General features: G+C 37.6%; 2 protein-coding genes across 9 annotated transcripts in view; one reads left to right on the top strand and one right to left on the bottom strand.

Annotated features, from left to right (window-relative positions):
• The window catches only part of FNBP1L (formin binding protein 1 like), a 51,865-nt gene extending 43,919 nt beyond the window's left edge, over positions 1-7,946 (top strand). For 2 of the 3 annotated variants that reach the window (XM_032191962.1, XM_032191960.1), the window contains 5 exons: positions 1,966-2,075; positions 2,712-2,844; positions 3,327-3,421; positions 3,923-4,071; positions 4,459-7,943. In XM_032191962.1, the coding sequence (XP_032047853.1) occupies positions 1,966-2,075; positions 2,712-2,844; positions 3,327-3,421; positions 3,923-4,071; positions 4,459-4,637 (666 nt within the window). In that variant the 3' untranslated portion in view covers positions 4,638-7,943. Of the gene's footprint in view, positions 1-1,965; positions 2,076-2,711; positions 2,845-3,326; positions 3,422-3,922; positions 4,072-4,458 lie in introns of all 3 variants that reach the window. The other variant, XM_032191961.1, reaches the window with a different exon arrangement.
• Positions 7,947-8,436: 490 nt separating this feature from the next.
• BCAR3 (BCAR3 adaptor protein, NSP family member) overlaps positions 8,437-20,123 on the bottom strand; it is an 89,572-nt gene continuing 77,885 nt past the window's right edge. For all 6 annotated transcript variants that reach the window (XM_032191957.1, XM_032191953.1, XM_032191958.1 and 3 more), the window contains 9 exons: positions 19,116-19,244; positions 17,630-18,072; positions 16,450-16,550; positions 14,731-15,368; positions 12,798-12,913; positions 11,510-11,681; positions 11,259-11,370; positions 10,156-10,368; positions 8,437-9,312 (listed from right to left, as the gene is read on the bottom strand). In XM_032191957.1, coding sequence (XP_032047848.1) covers positions 9,125-9,312; positions 10,156-10,368; positions 11,259-11,370; positions 11,510-11,681; positions 12,798-12,913; positions 14,731-15,368; positions 16,450-16,550; positions 17,630-18,072; positions 19,116-19,244 — 2,112 coding nt within the window. In that variant the 3' untranslated portion in view covers positions 8,437-9,124. The remainder of the gene's footprint in view (positions 9,313-10,155; positions 10,369-11,258; positions 11,371-11,509; positions 11,682-12,797; positions 12,914-14,730; positions 15,369-16,449; positions 16,551-17,629; positions 18,073-19,115; positions 19,245-20,123) is intronic.

Below are 20,123 nucleotides of genomic sequence, written 5' to 3'. Positions count from 1 at the left end.
TAAGCCCGTGTGCTGATCTGTCTGCTGTACTTCTGCTAAGATAGCATGAAAGTAATCTTTTGAAAGTGTTTCCATATCATAACTGCTAAGTCAGGTGCTGAAATGCATCTCCAGACTTTCCACTCTCATACACAGTCATGTTCTTATTCATCCATGCTTAATGTGAGATAATTAGATATGATCCAGCTGCAACTAATTCTGTGATTTTGGAATTTTAACGTTGACCAGTATTCATCAGCTGGTGATAATGGAAATAAAATAAAATAGCAGCATAAAATAGTTATACAAAAAGAGTACAAAACTTGTTTAAAAGAGAAATATTGAATACTGCAATATTCACTCACTTGAATTTAACCAAACATTTGCAGGGGAGATGATCTTTTATGTTCAGGAGTATTAGAAAGCTTTTGTATTTGAAATAAATGAGGCTTTTATAAATTAAAAGCACATCTTAATATTATTATTTTGCAGAGTAGATCAGCAAAATTCACATAAGTAAGTGTTCTTCTGATTATTACTGTAGGAAAGGTAGTTTTAACTAACATTTAAGGAGCAATCACACAGAGGATGTGATTATCTTTTTCTTTCCTGGTAGCACATAAAAGCACCTGAAAAGACTTTTCCCCAGAAAGAAGAGCTCTTGCTTTATTTTGGAAACAACATATCTTGATTATTCATCTTTTATGGTGTCTTGTATTCCCTCCTTAAAAAGTAATTAGATGATGATTTTACAAGTGAAAAAGAACCAGGAAGTTGAGGGGCAAGAAGATCTTAAGAGGGGGACATATCTAGAACATTGGAATTAGCATCTGAGCGTAAGGCTGCTTGTATTAAGATCTTGACAGTTACGTTTCTGTCAAATTTCCTCTTGTGAAGAGAAATGTCAAGTTCAGTTTACCTCTGAGGAGGGTTTCTGTAATGGCAAGCAGGTTTCTTGGGCTAAAAATAACTTTCTTATGCAACTAGCACAAAAGTAATGTAACTTTCTCTTATTAATAAGTGTACTGTATTTCCTTCTTAAAAAGTAGTGTAGGTGTCTGTCACCCAAAGGGAAGAGTTGGCACAACATATTCACAGGATATGTAAAAATTTCTTCCCATTCTTAATACACACAAGTCCTTCCATTCTTCATACACACAAGTAACCCTGGCACAAGCTTAGACTATAACAATAATTGGTCTTAAGAATAAAAAAAAAAGGGGGGGGGGGTGAGGGGATTGTGTATGAAAAGTAACTTTTTTTTTCCTCACTGAAGCATTCTTTTTTATAATTAAAAAGGTGATGTAGAATATTTAACCAAGTTTCGAGTCAGTAAGAAATTTAAGTCATAATTTTCATGATACAAATTCTGTGCTCTGTCAACTGGTTTTATGCTAGGTAAAAATGTATCACAACTTTGTAAGTCTAATTGAGATTCTTGTAATATGTTCTCTAGCAAGACTGATGAACTTCTGAAAGGGAATTACAATGCTGTTTTGTAATGAAGGTCCAAATTATGGTATTCTTCTTTTGACAGCATCTAAATAGCCATAGAAAACATAATCCTAGGAAAGAATCAATTATGTACACACTATTATTATATACACAACTGAGACTTTTGTTCTGACTGAAATTACTGTTAGTAATTAATTCTGATTTTGCTAAATCTTATTTAAGGGTAGTAGATATAACAGGGAGGTTCATGGCTCAGCTTTTCAGACTAATTATTATTAAGCCTAGAAATTACTAATTATAACCCTGAGACACCTATTGCAGAAGGCAAAACGAACCTTAAATGAGTGACTACAAGCTGGCACCAAAAGCTTGCAATCATTCTGTTGTGGTCTTTTAAAGAGCTGTGCATCAAGTAGAGAGTTTTTAAGAAGGTCCATCCTGCTTCCAGTGACCACTGTTCATGTGTGGGTATGTCAGTTCAGCTGTCTCAATGTGTGTGTGCTGTTTCTTTAATAGCATTCATATTTGCAGGGCCCTGCACTAGAAGACTTCAGTCACCTCCCTCCAGAACAAAGGCGCAAGAAACTGCAGCAGAGAATTGATGAACTCAACAGAGAACTACAGAAGGAAACTGACCAAAAGTGAGTGCATTTTTTTTTTTTTTTTAGAAGTTCATCATGGGTCTCTCTATGTCTGTTTCAATTGAAGTCCTCTGCTTAAGCCAACAGCTCTCAGACATTAGGAGAGAATATGCTATTACAAGCTATTACAAAGCATTTTTAGTGGATGCTTTGTTTTATGTAGATTGTTATCATCACCTCCTCCTGCTGCTTCACTATAATACATATTTCAATCCTAATGTTGCATAGGAAACATTGGATCTAAAAGCATGCCGTTAAAGAAAAAAATCACTGCATAGGTCTGTTGAGCAAGAGAGCTGCAGCTTAGTGCATTATGAAAAGAACATAATTAATATTTAGGAAATTGTGTATAACAGTACAGACAACAGTGTTGACACTACATAGAGAAGAGTTGACAGTTGGATTCCTTCCATGCTAAACATGACATGAAAAAGTAAAGCAAAATATTAAGATGACAGAATGGGAAAAAGAGTTAGGTGTGTTAAAGGGAGCTGTAGTTCCTCATGTCTGTGCTTAGGATCTAGGAACTCTAATCATGGGTCAGGCTCTCATATACCTAAATATTATTTTAGCTTTAATGAACCAGTACAGATGTTTGTAATTGTATAATTATTGTGGGGTTTTATATACTGTTAGAGATGCCCTCATCAAGATGAAAGATGTTTATGAAAAAAATCCCCAGATGGGTGATCCAAGCAGTCTGCAACCAAAATTAGCTGAGACAATGAGCAACATGGACCGTCTTCGGATGGAAATACACAAGAATGAGGTGAGAATCTAAAACAATTATTCAGAAAATATAAATGAATGGTAATGGTGTAGTTTGCTTTATGGGTTATAAATGTTGCAGTCATGAAACTACTTGGTTTAACAACAAGCTCCCAATACAGTTGTCCCTAGGGTATGCTATTTTCAGGTATGTTAGTCTAGCTAGAATAAGGGTATACTTTATTAAAGATGCAAACTGTTGAGAAGAATTTATTAATTACTTATTCTGCAATTCATAGGAGATTAAAGTTTTTTTTTCCTTACTACCTAACTCAAGTATGGAGCATAGGCTAAGCAGAGAGGATTAGATTAATACTTCATATGGAAATAATTACAAGATTTCATGTGTGAATGCAGTTTCTTTGTGGCTGTGTACTGACAACTAAACAGTGTGCAGTTAAGTGCATTTTTGAAATGGTTCTTGCTGGTTTAGAATCAACTTTTGTCTTGAAACCAGTATTTGTCTTTTTTTTTCCCCCCCAGGCCTGGCTCTCTGAAGTTGAAGGTAAAGTAGCAGCCAGAAGCGACAGGCGGCACAGCAGTGATATCAACCACCTTGTAACACAGGGCAGAGAGAGGTCATTATTCTATCTCTACTGCTTTCTTATCTTATGCTAGAATCAATACATTTGTCTGATAGTTAAGAGAAGGTGATGGTTATTCCTTATCCTCTGAAAGTTTATTTTTCTAGAGGAAAATCTTACTGGTTCTGAGCACTAGAGCTCACTTCACATCATTACGGTAGCACAGAAAAATTGAGTCTAATGAAAACAAGCACTCATTATTTAAGAGACACAACCAGTGTCTCTTAAAGTGAACTCTTTCCATTCCATAAGGCTCATCATTTTTCTGTGTTTTGTAGAGACAGGTGTGTCAAAGTTATGTGTTTTTGTAGCAGAATTCAGTCCAAAACCTTTGTTAGATCAAAACATTTTCAGAAAATCACCTCCAGGAGCAAATATAAACACTGTTAACAGGCCTTCCCAGAACAATATGGTCTTACCCTTCTGTGATGCATGTTCGGTGTTTCAGAACTAAAAACTCCAAAGAATCCTCACATTCCAATCATTATATTACAGCCCTGAAGGGAGTTACACGGATGATGCAAATCAGGAAGTACGAGGCCCACCACAGCAGCATGCACATCCAAATGAATTTGATGATGAGTTTGAAGATGATGATCCATTACCAGCTATAGGACATTGCAAGGCAATATATCCCTTTGATGGTAAGGTTGACAACATACACTACAATTCCTTCAGTAAAATGTATGGATTTCTTTTGTTACAGAGAAGAGAAGTAAAATGATTTAAAGTAAATTAAGTTTTATGAGTAACTAGTTGCTTATAAGATCTGTGGAAATATTTTATAAGCAAGCTTAGTTCATATGCAGTACTTTTCTGCTGTTTTAAGATAAATATTAGCACAGCTACTGGCAAATATTCAGCTTTACAAATAAGACGAGGTTTTCATCTGCAAGCCTGTTTGACCATATGTTCTCTTGCACAGATTTTTTGATACTTCCTGTTTATATATAATCTGTAAACTATGGTCTGGAAAAAAGACTTGAAATTCTGTCTGCACATTAAGACTTCTTTGCCTTTTGTTTTCCCAGGTCATAACGAAGGCACTCTAGCAATGAAAGAAGGGGAAATTTTATACATTATTGAGGAGGACAAAGGAGATGGGTGGACAAGAGCTCGGAGACAAAATGGAGAGGAAGGCTATGTACCAACGTCATATATAGATGTAACGCTAGAGAAAAACAGCAAAGGTGCAGTAACCTATATCTAACAGTAAACTGGCAGCTTACAAGTATACATTCCGCAGGGAAAATAGTGGACAAATAGTAAGTCACACAGGTTCATGGAAAGCATTAGAATAACAGAAGTGAGGAGGGGCCTGTTGTTTGCAATGTGAGTTTGCCACAGCTTTTTCAGATATGACAGCATTAAATTGGTCTACAGTTTTGGCCAGTGTTTTCTACTTTGTTTCACTGTTCCTGCTCTACAGAGAACTAAATCCAATTCAACTATTAAATGGAGAAAGACCAGGATTCCTGCTTGTTCTACACAGTACTTTGTTTGGTTTTATAGAAAACTGAAATTTAAGTTTTAAAGACTTCTAAGATGTACTGTTCCCATTTCTTAATTTAAACTATATATTTAAACCAGAGGTTTTTTTCCTCTAATAACTAACTGAACTTGGTTACTGAAAATTATTAATTTCCTTCCTTAGAAAATACTTGGCAACTTTCACCTCTTAAACAGGAAAATCTTTTCTGATTCTAAAAGCTCAACAGAGCTACTCAGGAAGAAACAGTATGATTAAAAGGACAGAAAGTCCACTGACCTGTGTTTCTCCTTCCCTTTCTGTGGTTGTAAAGTAAAATGTTGTGTACAGAACACAACTTAATGATTTTAACTCTAGATACCTTAAACCTAAAGAAACCCCACCAAAACTGAAACACTACCAAAAAATCAAACAAGCCAACACTTGTAATCGTTGATGATGTTTCACTGAATTTTAAGCTCTCTGCTCCGGAAAAGGGAATGATTTTATGTTCTTAAGTTGTGCCTGTAAGCTAAGTCTTTGAATTGCATAATGTTTAGTTTGAAATCAAGCTCTTGAATGTACAGTAATTAATTCCCTCACTGTTAATCACTGAGGTTTGGAAACTGCATTGCACTACTTGATTATTAGAGAAAAAAAAAAAAAAAGAAAAAGAAACTAAGCTAAAAACTAAAAGCTTGTATTTGTAATGTGGATTTGTGGAAGTAATACAAGGCTAATGCATAGCCACTGAGAATGGCCTGTTAGATCTGAGCACACTTCTCTGTCTTCTAAAGGCCTTCAGTAACTTTGTTCTTTTCTTTTTCCTCTTGGACTGCAGGTTCCTGAAGCGGGTTTCTGAGAAAATGGGCGAGATCTTGAAGGAGGTTACATGCAGCTGCTTGGGGCGGGGGGTGGGGGGAGAAGGTATTAGACTGGGAGGCCCATTAAACAAGGGGAAAAGCTAGTTGCATGAATGCATGCAGACATACATTTAGTCACTAACATTCTTAGCATTTCCATACATAATTAAGGATGCATTACAAATTCTTAAATTCGTGCAGGAAAATAGCATTTCTTTACCAGAGTAAAAAGGCAACTGCTCCTAAAATTTTTTGTTTTCGTTGTCATAGGTGGTCCGAAGGGCACAAACTAGATTTTAGCTTGTGCAACATTTTGGTCATCTCATTTATACTTTTTTCCAACTCATGTAATTGGCAGTCATTTAGAACCATGTCAGTTACCAGTCTGCCTGTGCCACCTCCATGCTCGCCCTTAACCTCCTCTTGCATGCCTAGGACAGTCGGGCATGTCTGTGTAACACTTTTTTGACATCATTGCTTTTCTTATTTTGTAACAAATCATTCTGTTTAAATATCTTCAACACTAGAATTTTATCCCAGTATCCATGTATGCTGCTATAACTTTTCCACAACTTTTCCACTGCAACCATCATTACATTCCAGTTTTTGGCATAACTGATAAGAGACCATAATGTATTTATGTTGATTTGGGGAAATAATACATCTCAGCTCTACCCTACAATCCAGTCAAGAGAAACTCCTAGACCTGTAGTCCATCTTCAGCACTTCAGTAACCTACTGTGCGCACTGAAAACCTGGAACACCACCAGAGATTCACCACTGCGAGCTAATGACTGTTTTCAGAAGTCGACTGCTTGCCATTCAAATGCTGCCTTAAACTAGAGTGCCTAAATCTGTTGTTTGCCAACACTACCACTTACAGTATCTCACAAAGGGCTTTGTGTCTCAGCTCTTTCCACAGTGCTGCAGCTGCTGAGGTAGCCACGGTAGGTGTTTTCTAGAGTTCTACATTACAGGATACATGGTGCATCATGACTTTTATACATTGGGACGCATATCTCTTAATTTGACTTTAATATTTTAAAAAATATTTTTATGGAACCTTTTAGTTTTTGACTATGAAGTTCCCATTTTAATTACTGCAGTGCTAGTCTGTTTCCAGGTGATGCTTCATTGTATGGACCTGTTGAAATTTGAGTGATACTTTGTAATGATCTATGTGCACTTTTACTTGTAAACAATTGAAATTTGGATATGTTTATACGTGTAAATATAGTTGTCTGCAGTGCCCCTATTGCTTATGTTGTCTTGCCTCCCATTTGTGGTTCTATTAATAACTACATCATATCTGATCTATTAGGGTGATAAGAATTAGACTAGCAATGTTGGGCAGGGGTGGGAGGGATACTTGCATCAAACAAAGCTTGTCAGCCAAGCCAACTGCTGTTTGGGGAAATGAAATAATAATCAAAACATCCTGTTTTCCTGGGGTCTGAAGCAATATTTGGATGTAGCAGTGCTGGATTCTTTTTAATTTCAGTGTTATTAGGAACTGTACTATGAGTAAAACTGAATTTGAGTGACTTGTGTAGAGGTTTATTCCTTTTGTTATGTATACCACTATTACACAGCTTGACCTAGTGTATTATGGGGGCTATTAAACTCTAAAGTTTAGATTTTTGGAGCTTGTATACAGGGTTATTTATATAATAATGTGACAATACTCAATACTGACAAAACTACTTATGTAGTTTTTGTTTTGTTTTAATTAGTGCTTTTTTATTTTAAAGCTAGAAGTTGGAAATGTGATCTGTGTATTTTCTGCTAAAGGGCCTGTGGTTTGTTTGCCTGGCTAACAGCCTTGCAGGTCAGTAATAACACTTCCTGGTAAAGGACTGAATGTTCTTTTCATGCTACTGTTTGTTTTTCTAAAACCAGGATTTGCTTCCTTTGGAGGCAGGTTGCTTTCATGAGGGATAGTGCAACTTGTTATGAGGGTTATTAAGCATAGGAAAAAAGACATCTGTCCTTGCGTAGCTAGTTATAAATCACTTCTTCTAAAATTTTGAACGTGAATTGTCTTAACGAATCTTACATTTTCTAGTAATTTTTCATCTTTTTTTTGTGCACATGTTGATTTCTTAAATGTTAAATGCTCTGTTTTAAAATAGTGTTCTCTGTTGAGAATATTTTCATGGAATAAAAAATCTTTTCATGGTCTAAATAATTAGTTTCAACCTTTTTCTTCTATTAAGATTGATAGGGAGACTTAGAGCATCCCAGCCTAAACAGGAAGTTTGTAACCTGCTGTTGTGGTTCTAGAACCTTGGCACTGATTACAGATGGTGGGAACAGAATGCTACCCTTTTGGTATTGGTCATTTTTCTGGTTAGCTTACTCACTATTCCAGTACTTTCAAATGCTGTAACATCTCACTCCAGAAGCAGGCATAATGACAAACAGTAAATTCAACACTAACCATAGTTCTTGCCTAAATATTTGTACAACTTCTGAGAACACTGAATCTGTATTTGACGAAGTAGAATTTGCTGCTAAAGCATTTTTATGTAAACATCATGCACCCTGATTATCTATGAAAAGTGCTAACAACTTACCTTTTGCTGTCATCCAAGAAAAAATGTAAGTACTGCTTATCAAAATGATTCACATCCATAGATGATGAAGCAAGTTTACCATATACATACACCCACATTTAGTCGTATTGGAAAGCATTTTAATAATCTGGATTATTTGTTCTCACCATTTCATCATTCATTTCCTGGCAGCATAGCTGTTGTACAGGCTCCAGTAAAAGCCAAAGTCCTACAGATTGTCTTAAAAAAAAACACTTTTAAGTTGTCCCATCACAAACACAACTAATTTTCTACTTTCATAGGTAATGTGAAATTTAAGCCTTCTTTTGCAGTCACAGATCATTTCTTCAACCACAGTATGCAAATAATTTTGCATAAAGATAGACTTTAATTCACAATTCTGTACATGGTGTTTTGTACTCAGTTAAGGAATATTATACAACTGAAATTTTCTGCAGTGTCACATAGTTAATCTATCACTTCATTTACACTATTTGCTTCATTTTAATATCATTAAGAGGCTGATGCCCCTTGTTGTAGACATTATGAAAACATTGCAACACTAGAGAAATACGGAAAGCTGTAAAACTATCTTACAGGGATAACCTACCTGTTTAAAAAGATTATTAAATGACTTGGTGCCACAGTAAATAAATAATTTGTTTTAGAAATCAGTAGTTTTAAAACAAGTGTGCATTGTGCAGTTAAAAGTTCTAAACATCTTGTGAAATGCAAGAAATTTGTGCAGTATCAAATTACCAAAAGAAAACTATGGTTATTTCAAGTATATCACTTAATAGTGTTTAGAGTCTTAGATATGTAATTGTTCCACCTGCTTCACCAGAGGAGGTTCCAGTTTTCGGGAAAGTGCAGTTAAAATCTGGCTGAATTTCTCATATCTTTCATTTTGATTAACTTGTGCTCCTTTGCTGCCCCAGAGCAATCTCATCTGAAATTCTGTCTTGAAGATTTCACTCATCTCTTCATCTGGTTGGAAGCCTAGTAAGTAAAAAAAAAATCCCACAGTATCACCATCAAGCAAGTTTTTTTTACTTCGAAAAAAATGGCTTTTAAATTGCATTCCCTCCAATTAAGATAAGCTTTAGTGCACTGGTTTCTTTTCCACAATTCTTTTAACAAGCTAGAAGACTGGTGAAACTCTTTTCCTTTTGTCATATTCCAGTACCATTCAAATACTAGGATAGGCTTTCCTAGACCAACTGTTATGGTCTAGAATAGTCATTATAGCCTGTATATAATTGTCATTATAATCATAGCCTGTAATTACTGATGTATACCTGCTGCCTGCAGAAGTACTTACATGTCTTCCCCTTCTCAACTTTTTCACTGCAAGTTTAAATTACAGTCATATTACTAACACATTGCTGCTTTCTGGCTGCAAACAGTCAAGATCTTGGTGTTGTATCTTGGTCTGCTGGTAAAGAATTTTACTGTGGTGATTTATTTGCAAAGATAGGAATAGGAATTTTAATTGTACAAAAGGCAATAAGTTATCCTCTGTCCTTCCTGTACTTACATTCAGTTGCTAAAAGATTGAGCATATTAAGTCCTGAGACCTTGGAGAACATTTAGCAGAAATGTATGCTGTATTGCTTATTGTAGAACTATAGTGATGACTAACTTGCTGTCTGTTTTTAAACAGTATCCATGGTATCCCTAGCCTACGTTTCCCGCAGCACATTTGCTACCATCTCAGCTTCCATGAAAGCTGAGAATTTATTGCAGTAACTTCTATTGTCACTTAAGCTAAGATCTTATTCTTCAGACATAACCCACACATTCTGTTAACGTGCAGGAGCATCTCCTGCTGGTGCTCCCTACCTTCCAGCATCCGTTCTGCGGTCAAGCTGTACATTTCTGCATTCTGTGCTATTTGTCGAGCTGTGATCAAGTGCTTGAGCATTATTTCACAGCTTTGGTCACTGCTTTCCCACAGGTCCATCCCTTCAAAAATGACAGCTTGTCGCTCCATTAAGGTAACAAGAGGCATCAAGAGTGGCACTGTTATGTTGTTCTGTGGAGAACTGATCATCTCTGGAATACAGAGTAACATACCATATCATCAGACATTGTAAAAGTGCTAACTGAAGAAGGTGGTATAATTGCAATATTCTTTTCAAAGTCAGAAACTGGTGTTTGTCTCCCACTTTTCCTACCTCAGATGCACCTGAGGAAGATAGCCAGGATAAATTAAGTGTTGGAGAACAGTAATTGCTACAGGAGAAGGCTCTGCTGAAATATTGGTGGCACAGAGATTTTAAACATGCTTAGCCACAACACAGTCTGTGGGAGCAACAAGTATTCCTTCTCTAACGATTCTTGTAGCCACAGAAATGTGCAGAGAAATATACCTCCCCCTTACACCCCTATGGAGACTAGGGCAGAAAAAACAAAACAAACAAACAAAAAGACTGATGCAGGAGCAGTTGATGTGATCAGAGGAATTATCTGACTAACCCATTCTTTGTATTTCAGAATTCATCTTCTGATCCTACAGGCAAAGCTTATAAAAAGCAAAAGCTGCCAGAAAAAAACTTTTTCTTCCCTGTATAGGACGAGGGAGATTTTTGTCCCGTCTTTGAAGCAAGATGCTGCAGAGTCATTCCTCTCAGTTTCTGCTCTGCTGCATCTTCCACAGAGGTGGGTGTGGGGTTGAGCAGACATGTTACATTCACACAATGCTACATTCTACATGAATGCACGCATACAAGCACATGCTCATGTGTGGCTGGCAGACTGTTTCCTTCTATTTCATTGTTTCATTCTATTTCATTAATCTACATTATATAAGGTCATGTAGTCAATTTATGATACTTGGTTACAAAACAGCAGCTGCCTCACATCCCTCCACCTGCAAGTGGTAGTGGGGAGAGGTAAAAATATAAACAGAAACCAGTATCATTCTTGCTCACTCTTCCACTCACCTTGTCCTTCATGCAAAGCTTTGCTAAACGGCTTCAGCTGTTTTTCATACATAATGGCAGTCTGAGTATAATGATGTCTTAAAGAGGTCCAGGTTTGTTCTAACCTAGTGACCTGTTCAAATGAAATAGGAATATCCATTTTTTTACTTCAGTAATTCACAGAAGAAACACACTGCTACTGTGTAAATTAGTTAAAATGAACCAACAAACAACTCCATGTTTTGGAACATAAAGTGAAAGCAGATTTTTACCTGTGGCATTTCCAGTGCTTTCATAATGGCAGAAAACGCATACAAATCCCCCAGCGAGTCCTTCAGCTCCACTGCGACTTGGATGATCCTGTTTAATGTTGCAGCTCTGTCTTCTAGATTTCCTGTGCAACCCAAGATATCCACAGCTATTCCTATTGCCATAGTATTATGCCTGCAAGTGAAACAATTTGTACTGCTGGTTATTAATTAGTAAAATAATAATACATTATGCTGTACATTAATTCAGAGAAGATCGATTCAAAGGTTTATTTCAACATTTTGTGCCTAGCAAACATACTTATTTGCGCTTCTTAAAAACATCTTTGTATCAAGAGCAGCAGTGCCATTACACAGAATATATTTTTTTCCAAAATTATGTTCTAATACATTCTCCTAAGATACTAATTACTATTGTGCAGCCAGATCTCTTGTGGTACTCTGTTCAAGGAAGGTAAAACCTGGTTAATGGCCTGCCAGTGTTGTAGGACAGTAGTTGTGAAGTCCACTCAATAGTAAGCACAGAGCATGGCTGACTGCCTGAACTAGCCAAATGAGTTACTTTTCATTTCACTCCACACTTGAGTATGTCAAGCACACTTTATAGCATGCTAGCTGGCTGGCTATCCCTCACGTTTTGAACACAAAGTTCTGCTTTTTCAGTTCAGTCATGCAATGAATGACTGAACCCTGTAGAAAACAGCTCCACCCAGTTCCTGTTGTCCTCCACACAAATCTTGGGATCTTCCCCCTAAATTTCAGCAGTTGAACTACTGAAATCTGAATCAGAGAAACTAGATCAGGATAGAAGATGCTAATTATTATGCATTAACTTGTGCAGAGGCTTTACAGAAAACTGCCGATCTCTAGTGGCTTTTTTTGTTTGTTTGTTTTTGTGTTTTACTTTAAGGGCAGTTCTTCTGCCCTTTTCCCCAGTTGCAGAAGGTTATTATCGTCATTCTATACCACAAACACATGCTCAGATAGAACATAGGTCCTCTGAACTTTACCTAAAATCCAAGTGCTTAAACGAGAGCTGAAGATGTTCAGCAGATCTAGGACCCTGCTTTCCATACCATTTGCCTTTCCCTATATTGCCAGGATGGAGTTGCCCTATGATCTCAAGGAATTTATTTTTGCCAAAGAAGTGATAAAGTATCTCACTAAATTATCTTCTGTACACATGAATTCAGAAAACCTTGCAAGAGTGCATTCTTTGAGGAGATGTTGAGTGCAAAGCAGCAATGCCTTCACCTTCTGGCCATCTGCCCTGTGTAACAGGAACATTTACCTTTCAATTAGGTCCAGACGTAGTTGGTGTCCGTAAGGCAGGGTAATCAGTTCAAGACCAGAGTTTACTCCCATAAGCCTCCTTATTTCTTCAGAAACTCCCAATATCCTTGCCACCTGACAAGTGCAAAAAATTGTGTTTTAGTTTTGAAACTTTTTTTAAAATAACAACAGAACTACCACAAACCTGCCCACATAGAGGCAGTCCAGAGCAAGACACACACAGCTGAGTGTACAACGTTAGAATAGTCATCTAAGAACAACTTAATTAACTTACGGACAGTCGGTGCATCATATAAGAAGGCCTTTTTTCATCACAAAACTAAAAACATGTGACCTAAATGCTGTAATTTATGTCTTTCACACCCAGTAAAAGTTTCGTATGCAAGCTCCAGGAAATGTGGTGCTCTCTTGTCCTGATGCTTAATCAACATGGTACTGCTTTTTGGCCTTAAAGTACATGCACATTACACAGTGTGCTTTGCTCTCTTCATTTCTAAAAATACAACATTGCAGAGAATTGTTGAGAACTAGAGGGTTCTCATAAGGATTAATCAGTAAAAGGACTTTTGGGAGGACACAACATTGAGTGCCTAACGAAGTCAGTATGGAAAGCTGCCACCCTCACCAATTTGTCCTTGCTTTCTAAACAGACAGCATTAGTTACTGGTTATATCAGTAACAATTAGATATGATAATTACAGGCAAAACTAAATTAATATAATGAGAGATTATCTGCTGGATAATCTGATGGCTGTACATCGACACATTTACAAACCTATCTGCCTGTTATTTCTGATACATCCATCATCAGGCTTTCTTGGTTATGAAAAGATGAAAGCAATCTGTGTCACAACAAGCCTTGCTGGTGCAAAATCTAGCACTGTTGAGAAACCTGTTTCTCTCCTAGAGAAGCAGGAGTGTGATACAAAGCCCTTGGATACACCCTGATTGCAACTACTTCACAAAGATCCCTCCTCAGGCATCCAGGTGGCAGACATTCACTGCATCACTAAATGAATGGGTGCTTCTTTCACAAATGAAATTTTCTATATACATATTATATATATATAATATATATATATATAAATGCTATTATTGAAGGGGAAAACTGAGCTCCTGGTACCACAAGGAGGACTACAAATTTCAGCCTTATCACAGATCTCAGTACAAAGCATTCATTTTGGCCCAGTTCGCATGCCAATCTCATTGTATCATACTGCTCTTATCAGTGCAATAGTATGCAACAAGTCACCAGTGAATAAGTCACTGGCTCTCAGCTCCATGAGAAGACGACAAAATACAGACTTCTCTCTACCTGTCCCAGCTAGTTACTGTTCCTGCTCTAAAATACAAAAATCTGGATCTTTAAGACACTCCAGTGCCTCTTAACTAATTGTACAGGCTCCCACACTACCAGCAGGCTAGTTTCCTTGGCCTCATTCCAGTTTATACATTTTAAAATAAGGAGATGGTTACTGGAGGAAGGCTGCAAACCCATAGGCTCCCCCTTCGTACATGAGCATCCTGGAGAGCTGCTGTCCTGCTCTAAACTAACATGCCCCTTCAACAAGTTTTTCTGAGTCACCATGTGTCTGAAGCCTCATGTAGCAGCAGCCAACGCTAAATGAGAATCAGATACACAGCAATTGACAGGAGATTAACGAGATGTATGCAGCACTGAGAATTTGAGTCTAAAGTCAAAGCTGCTGGAAGGCACCTATAATCCAAAGGACTTTTTGGCCTTGTTCTTCAAATGGAAAAACAAATCACACCCTAAAAAGTCCTGTAAGCAAGTCAACAAATTTATTACACTAGCTGCAAATCTACACATTAATCTTTTCAAATCAACGTTTGGAAAGTCTAAGCTCATACAATATAAAATATAATGAAAAAAATCTTTCTAAAATTACTTTTTTTTTTTTCTTTTTTACCTTGCAGTCCATCCTAAGAATATGCTGTGCAATAACCTTTGGATTGTTCTTGGTGAAAAGCTCCTTCACTCTTCTTAACATTGATGTTTCCAATGGCTTGTTTTCAGGAGGAAGTAGTTTGGATTCAAAATCATTTGGTTTAAAACTAGACACTGTCTCAAAAAGAGGTGCAGAAAACATGCTGTTGTCTTCAGCCATCTCAGTTGAATCTTCTGAACAATCTGCAGAGTTCATTGTAGGGTCATCATCCAGGATCAAATAGCTTGTTTCAGAGTTCCTGAATGAGTGTGTTCCCTTCTCCTTTCGTGTCAGATGCTCCACATAGCTGTTTTTCTGACACAAATGTTTTGTTGCTGGAGGATCTCTGGCAGGACTTAGTTCACAATAGTGTCCATCTGAACTGTGGGAAGCCACAGGAGAATCTGGGGCCTTTAGCAGGGATGCTTTGCTGGGTTTCGGTGGAGGCTTTGGACAGAGCTGACTGTCCGATCCTCTAAGAGCTTCCCCTACCTGCGTCTCAGAGGTGACTTTCTGAACACATGTTGGGCTTAGAGAAGGTTCACTGCCTGTTCTAAATGCAGGAGAGCTTGGACAGGAGTCTGCATCTGCTTCAGGTAATTGAGAAGGATGTCTTGAACCTGCAGAAGAAAACAAAAAGAAAAAAAGTTACTATTTTTATGGTACAGTGACTTAGAAGGCCAAAACATATACAATTCCTGAGGAAACTGTCCGCTCATGTAAATTATTCACTGATTAAATGTATGTGAAATTGTATTTTGAGGAAAGAGCTAGCCAGCAAATTCCATTCAGTTGCTGATCCTCCCGAAATCCCACATACACAGAACAGCTGCACTAAAATGTTATTCTGTGGTAATGCTGACAATAACTCTAGTCCCTGCTGCATACATGGGCTATAATGTCAGAGCTGGATAGCCTCCATGGCTTAGAATAAGAGGTTTCTATGTAACTTGATCTATGCTATAAAAACAGAAACTTCCAGCCATACCACATAAGAGATGAATCATTTCTGAGAATGGTAAGTTTAAGATGAAAGGAAAGTTTCCCAAAGTCAAGCCTGAGCACGTAGTAAGGTATGGAAGGAATGAATTTCAGGGATGCTCATCTCTTTGCTAAACAGTAGCTGATTTGAAGATCTGAAGAAATAGATTCATATACTTCTGTGTTAAATATTTATGCCTCATACTGTATTCATTGCATACGTAAACCTCAACATCCAATACAAACCTGAACCCTAATTCCCAATCTCAGTTCTCACTGCATTTGCTGGTATCTACAGCTAAGTGGCTTTACTGCTTGTTCCCAAGGAACTGCTCTCAAGGAAACACTGATTTCCATGGAAGTGAATGCTACTTAACAGACCGTTAGAAAGACGTGAGACAATTCTTATGAAGCACAAGCAAGGACACGAAATACTGTTGAAACAAATATCAATGCCAAGTGTAGCTGTCATTTTTTTGTGTGTGGAAGCCTGCTGAATTGCACGCTGAAGTAATGAACTAGCTGGCACACTGGAAATAAAGAACCTGTTCCTGTACTGAAAGAGCAATCAGTGTATTAATTCAGCTTATATAGGCCAATAAGTACTAACTGTATATACAGTACTTAGAACACTCTACAGTCTCACTCTGGTCTGAAGTGTAACAGATCACCTGGGAGCTCACCGCTTGTGTGTGTAAAATGTGTAATTACAAAACATACCAATCAGCAGGTAGCTCTCCGACTGGTGAGTCTTTAAAGGGAATCTTTTCTCCAGAACATGATCCAAGCTAGTTGGCTGGCTACCACTTTTTTCTTTGTTTCTAGGGTAGACAAAAATGCAAACACAAACATCAATACACACAACACGAATATATCAATATATCCAACAATCTTAATATACCAATCTAACTGACAGAACATATCCTAATCATGGCTGAGATCATCAGCTTTCTACTTGGGCAACTTGTAAGATCAGTACTTCATGCTGGTATGGTAGCAATGAAATGGGCCATATACTGTGTGAACTTCCAGCATTTATGAGGGTGTTTCTTTGAATGCTGAGACTTTTTAATGGAACATTCAATCTGGACACTGAAACTAGTAGCCATTATCCCATACTTGGTATTTTTTTTGCAGCAGGAAAATACGGAAATAATTAGTAAAAAGACTAAAATAAATAAAAAGACTTCTCTGAAGCAGCAAGAGCACAATTTTATTTTAACCCTTCAGTTCATACTAGTCTATATTTGCTAAGCAACCGAAGAACATGTTGCACTCCTGTTGTGCTTCCAGAGTCCACATTCACTCTCACCCTGAACTCCAACTGAATTATTCCTTCCCTCTCTCCAAAACGCATCAATCTACAAATAGAGAACCAGAGACAAAGCCAACCCTTTGGAACTGCACATGAGCATCTTGTTTTTCCATAGATATTTTCAGAATGCAATTATGCACTTATTTTCCATGCCACTAGAATTTCTTAATTTGCTAGGCTAATCACATATTCAAATGGCCTTCAGGAAGCACTGTTTTGTCATTATTCCAATGCAAATAGCAGCGTAAGAGCTACCCTGTAAAACTGGGGCATGTTCTCATTCACATAAGGACTGCAGAGCGCAGCCTTGCCACTTAAGTCATAGCTTCATCCATCTCCATTTATTTTACCTCCACAATGTATTTTATATTTTCTAAAGATCTAGCACAATAACCACCATGTAGAGAACATCTTAACAATTTCAGGAAGTTTCAAATAAAGGCTCTACAGTATCTTTCGCTAAACATCAGCAAACCCTGATGCCTAGTCCTTCCATCTACAGTCAGAATGAAACTTAACATCACCTACACTGGAGCTGATGGAGTCACCTCTTTTCACCCTGTAAGGACAGAAAAATTAAAGTACCTCATAAGATTTCCTCTGGGTATGCTCTGCTCCTGCGACTGCATGCTGGATTTACCAAGGCTCAGTCTTTTTGCAGTTTCTGTTTTTCCTTCAGTTATACCTTCCTCTTTTTGACGGACTGGAGTTACGCCATACTTTTCTTCTAGACACCTGAGAGGTACAGTCCTGTTGATAGGCTGAAAAATAATTGCTCCACTCTGCTTTGATATTGGTGTGCGATTCCCAACATAGAATCTAACTAAGCCAGGGATACTGTCAAAACTTTCAAGTTCAAACTGATACTGAACACGGCAGTAGGCTTCATTGAACCTTAGAACTGTTCTGTTGATTTTAAAATGCTGAGAGGTATTTTTCCACTGACAGGTAAGAACAAAGTTCCCAGGACTGGAAAGAGAATCTCTAATGAGAAAATCTCCATCCCTCTGAACTAGGCCTTCTGCCACCTTTAAGGAAAAAGAACACAGAATAAATGATTTAAGAATCAGGAAGTCGATCACCAAACAACAAAATATTCATACACATAGGACTTAATTTAGCTACTCTGGCAGGACAAAGCTAGAAAATATTAAGCAACTCATAAAGCATGGTAGAAGAACATCTCTGATTCTAAAATTACAAGCTCATCCCACAGTATCTGGAAGGACTCAGTGGAAAATGCCCAGCAGCCAGAAGCATGACCCACTTTTGCATGTATAAATTTCTTCTCATTTGCTAATAGAGTTTAAAGAATCTGAATATATAGTCACACAAGAGTTTAGAAGTCATTACTACAGGACCCCAGGAACTGTCCCTTCATTGTTATCTTAAACAACAAGCTTTTGTTTTTTATTCTTCATGAATGCTGCATAAAACCAGGAAGAGTCAGAAAAATCTGTTTTAAGTTAGTCCTTTGCATTTGATAAACTGTGCATCTAACAGTAAGTTGAAAATGTGACTGCTGTGCCCGCTCTTGTTATGTACACCGAGGGCAGCAGGCAGCTTGAAGCTCTGGTGAGAGCTGGGTAGGAGAGAAGCCTGCAGGTGGAGCTCCAGGTGCCCTTGCAAGCCAAGCTCCAATACAACGACAGCTTTCACATACTACTAACTACAATCGATCAAAATGAAGTTACCGAATAGATTTATATTTTTCCCTCCCCAAAATCTGATACACAATAAAGAAAACCAACAACAGCATTTGGTTCAGTACAATGATACCAGTGTGTCTGAACTATATTTGGGGATAGCATTCTGATATAAATTCCATTTCTGTCTTTATTCAGTGCAGGAAAATCCTGAAACATATATTCCACCAGTGTCTGCCCTGAATCCTTCATCAACCTCATTTTACACCGAGTGGTGATAAATGCAGCTTTCACACTAAGAAGGCATTACATTTCTACTAAATTAATGGAGGTATCACAGATGTGTGTAGTACCTTAGTGCAAAATTCTTTAAAAGCTCAGAGCACTCTTGGCAACACAAAGATGAGAATCACAGAATCACATACCTGCCGAGGAATACGTCCATGGTACCAGGCATGGCTACGCAAGTCTTCGCTACTTAACTGCAGTTCTTCCTCTAACTCCTTCTTCAGTTTTTCCGGGCTGTTGTCCATAACTTGCCGCTCCTTAGAAAACTGCAATAAAAGATTAAAAGCTTCAGCTGTGCCAAGTTTAGTCATTAACATTTTACCTAGGTTATAACTTCCATCACATGATCTGCACTAACCCACTGGAATGCAGGTGGCTGCTTTTAGCAGGCTGGCCTGGCTTCAATATCTAGGCTGTGTTTTGCAAAATCCAGCATTGAGGTAACATGATTGTTATACACTGCACAAAATGCAGCAGTGATCTTTCTCTATACCAAGCTAATAATGACACACCTGCAAATCATTTTTCTTACTTTCTCTTCCCAGTAAGAATTTTAACTGTACTTCACTCAAAAAGTGGAGTTGGACCCCAATTCCCTACTTCAATATCCTTTCTCCTTTTCAAATTTCCATTTTAAATCCTGATTCTTTTTTTTTTTTCATTTTTATATCCTTTTGGCCCATCCAATTAAAAACATTCCATGTTCAATATTTCTGTTGTACTAAAAATAACTTGACTCTACCAATGTAAATTTTCACCCTTAATGGGCTTACTTCTAAGGGTCACTAAATCTGCATGCCCAAGATGTTTCCCTTCTTATGGGAAAAAAGCTCTTGTTGTCCCCTAGCCCCAAAAGCACAAGATCTACATGGAGATCTCTCTCTCACTACTATAAAACTACTGTAAGATTTTCTAGAAAATTTCCATCTTCATCTCTTGGAGTACAGTTTCCATGCTGGAACGCTCCCATCAGGGCTCACTGGTCCTTCCCATGGATGCAGTGCTACTGCTAGTAAGGTCATGTGCGTATTTTCTCTAGAGATTTGTCAAGTATTCTTTCATAAGCACTTAGTGGAGAAAAAGTTCTTTGGACTTCCTTACATCCTCTCAATGGTCAGGGACTCCCACCTCAATGTTACTGAAGA

The sequence above is a fragment of the Aythya fuligula genome, chromosome 8, assembly GCF_009819795.1.
Source record: "Aythya fuligula isolate bAytFul2 chromosome 8, bAytFul2.pri, whole genome shotgun sequence".
Lineage (NCBI taxonomy): Eukaryota > Metazoa > Chordata > Aves > Anseriformes > Anatidae > Aythya > Aythya fuligula.
This window is presented reverse-complemented; position numbering and strand designations above follow the sequence as displayed.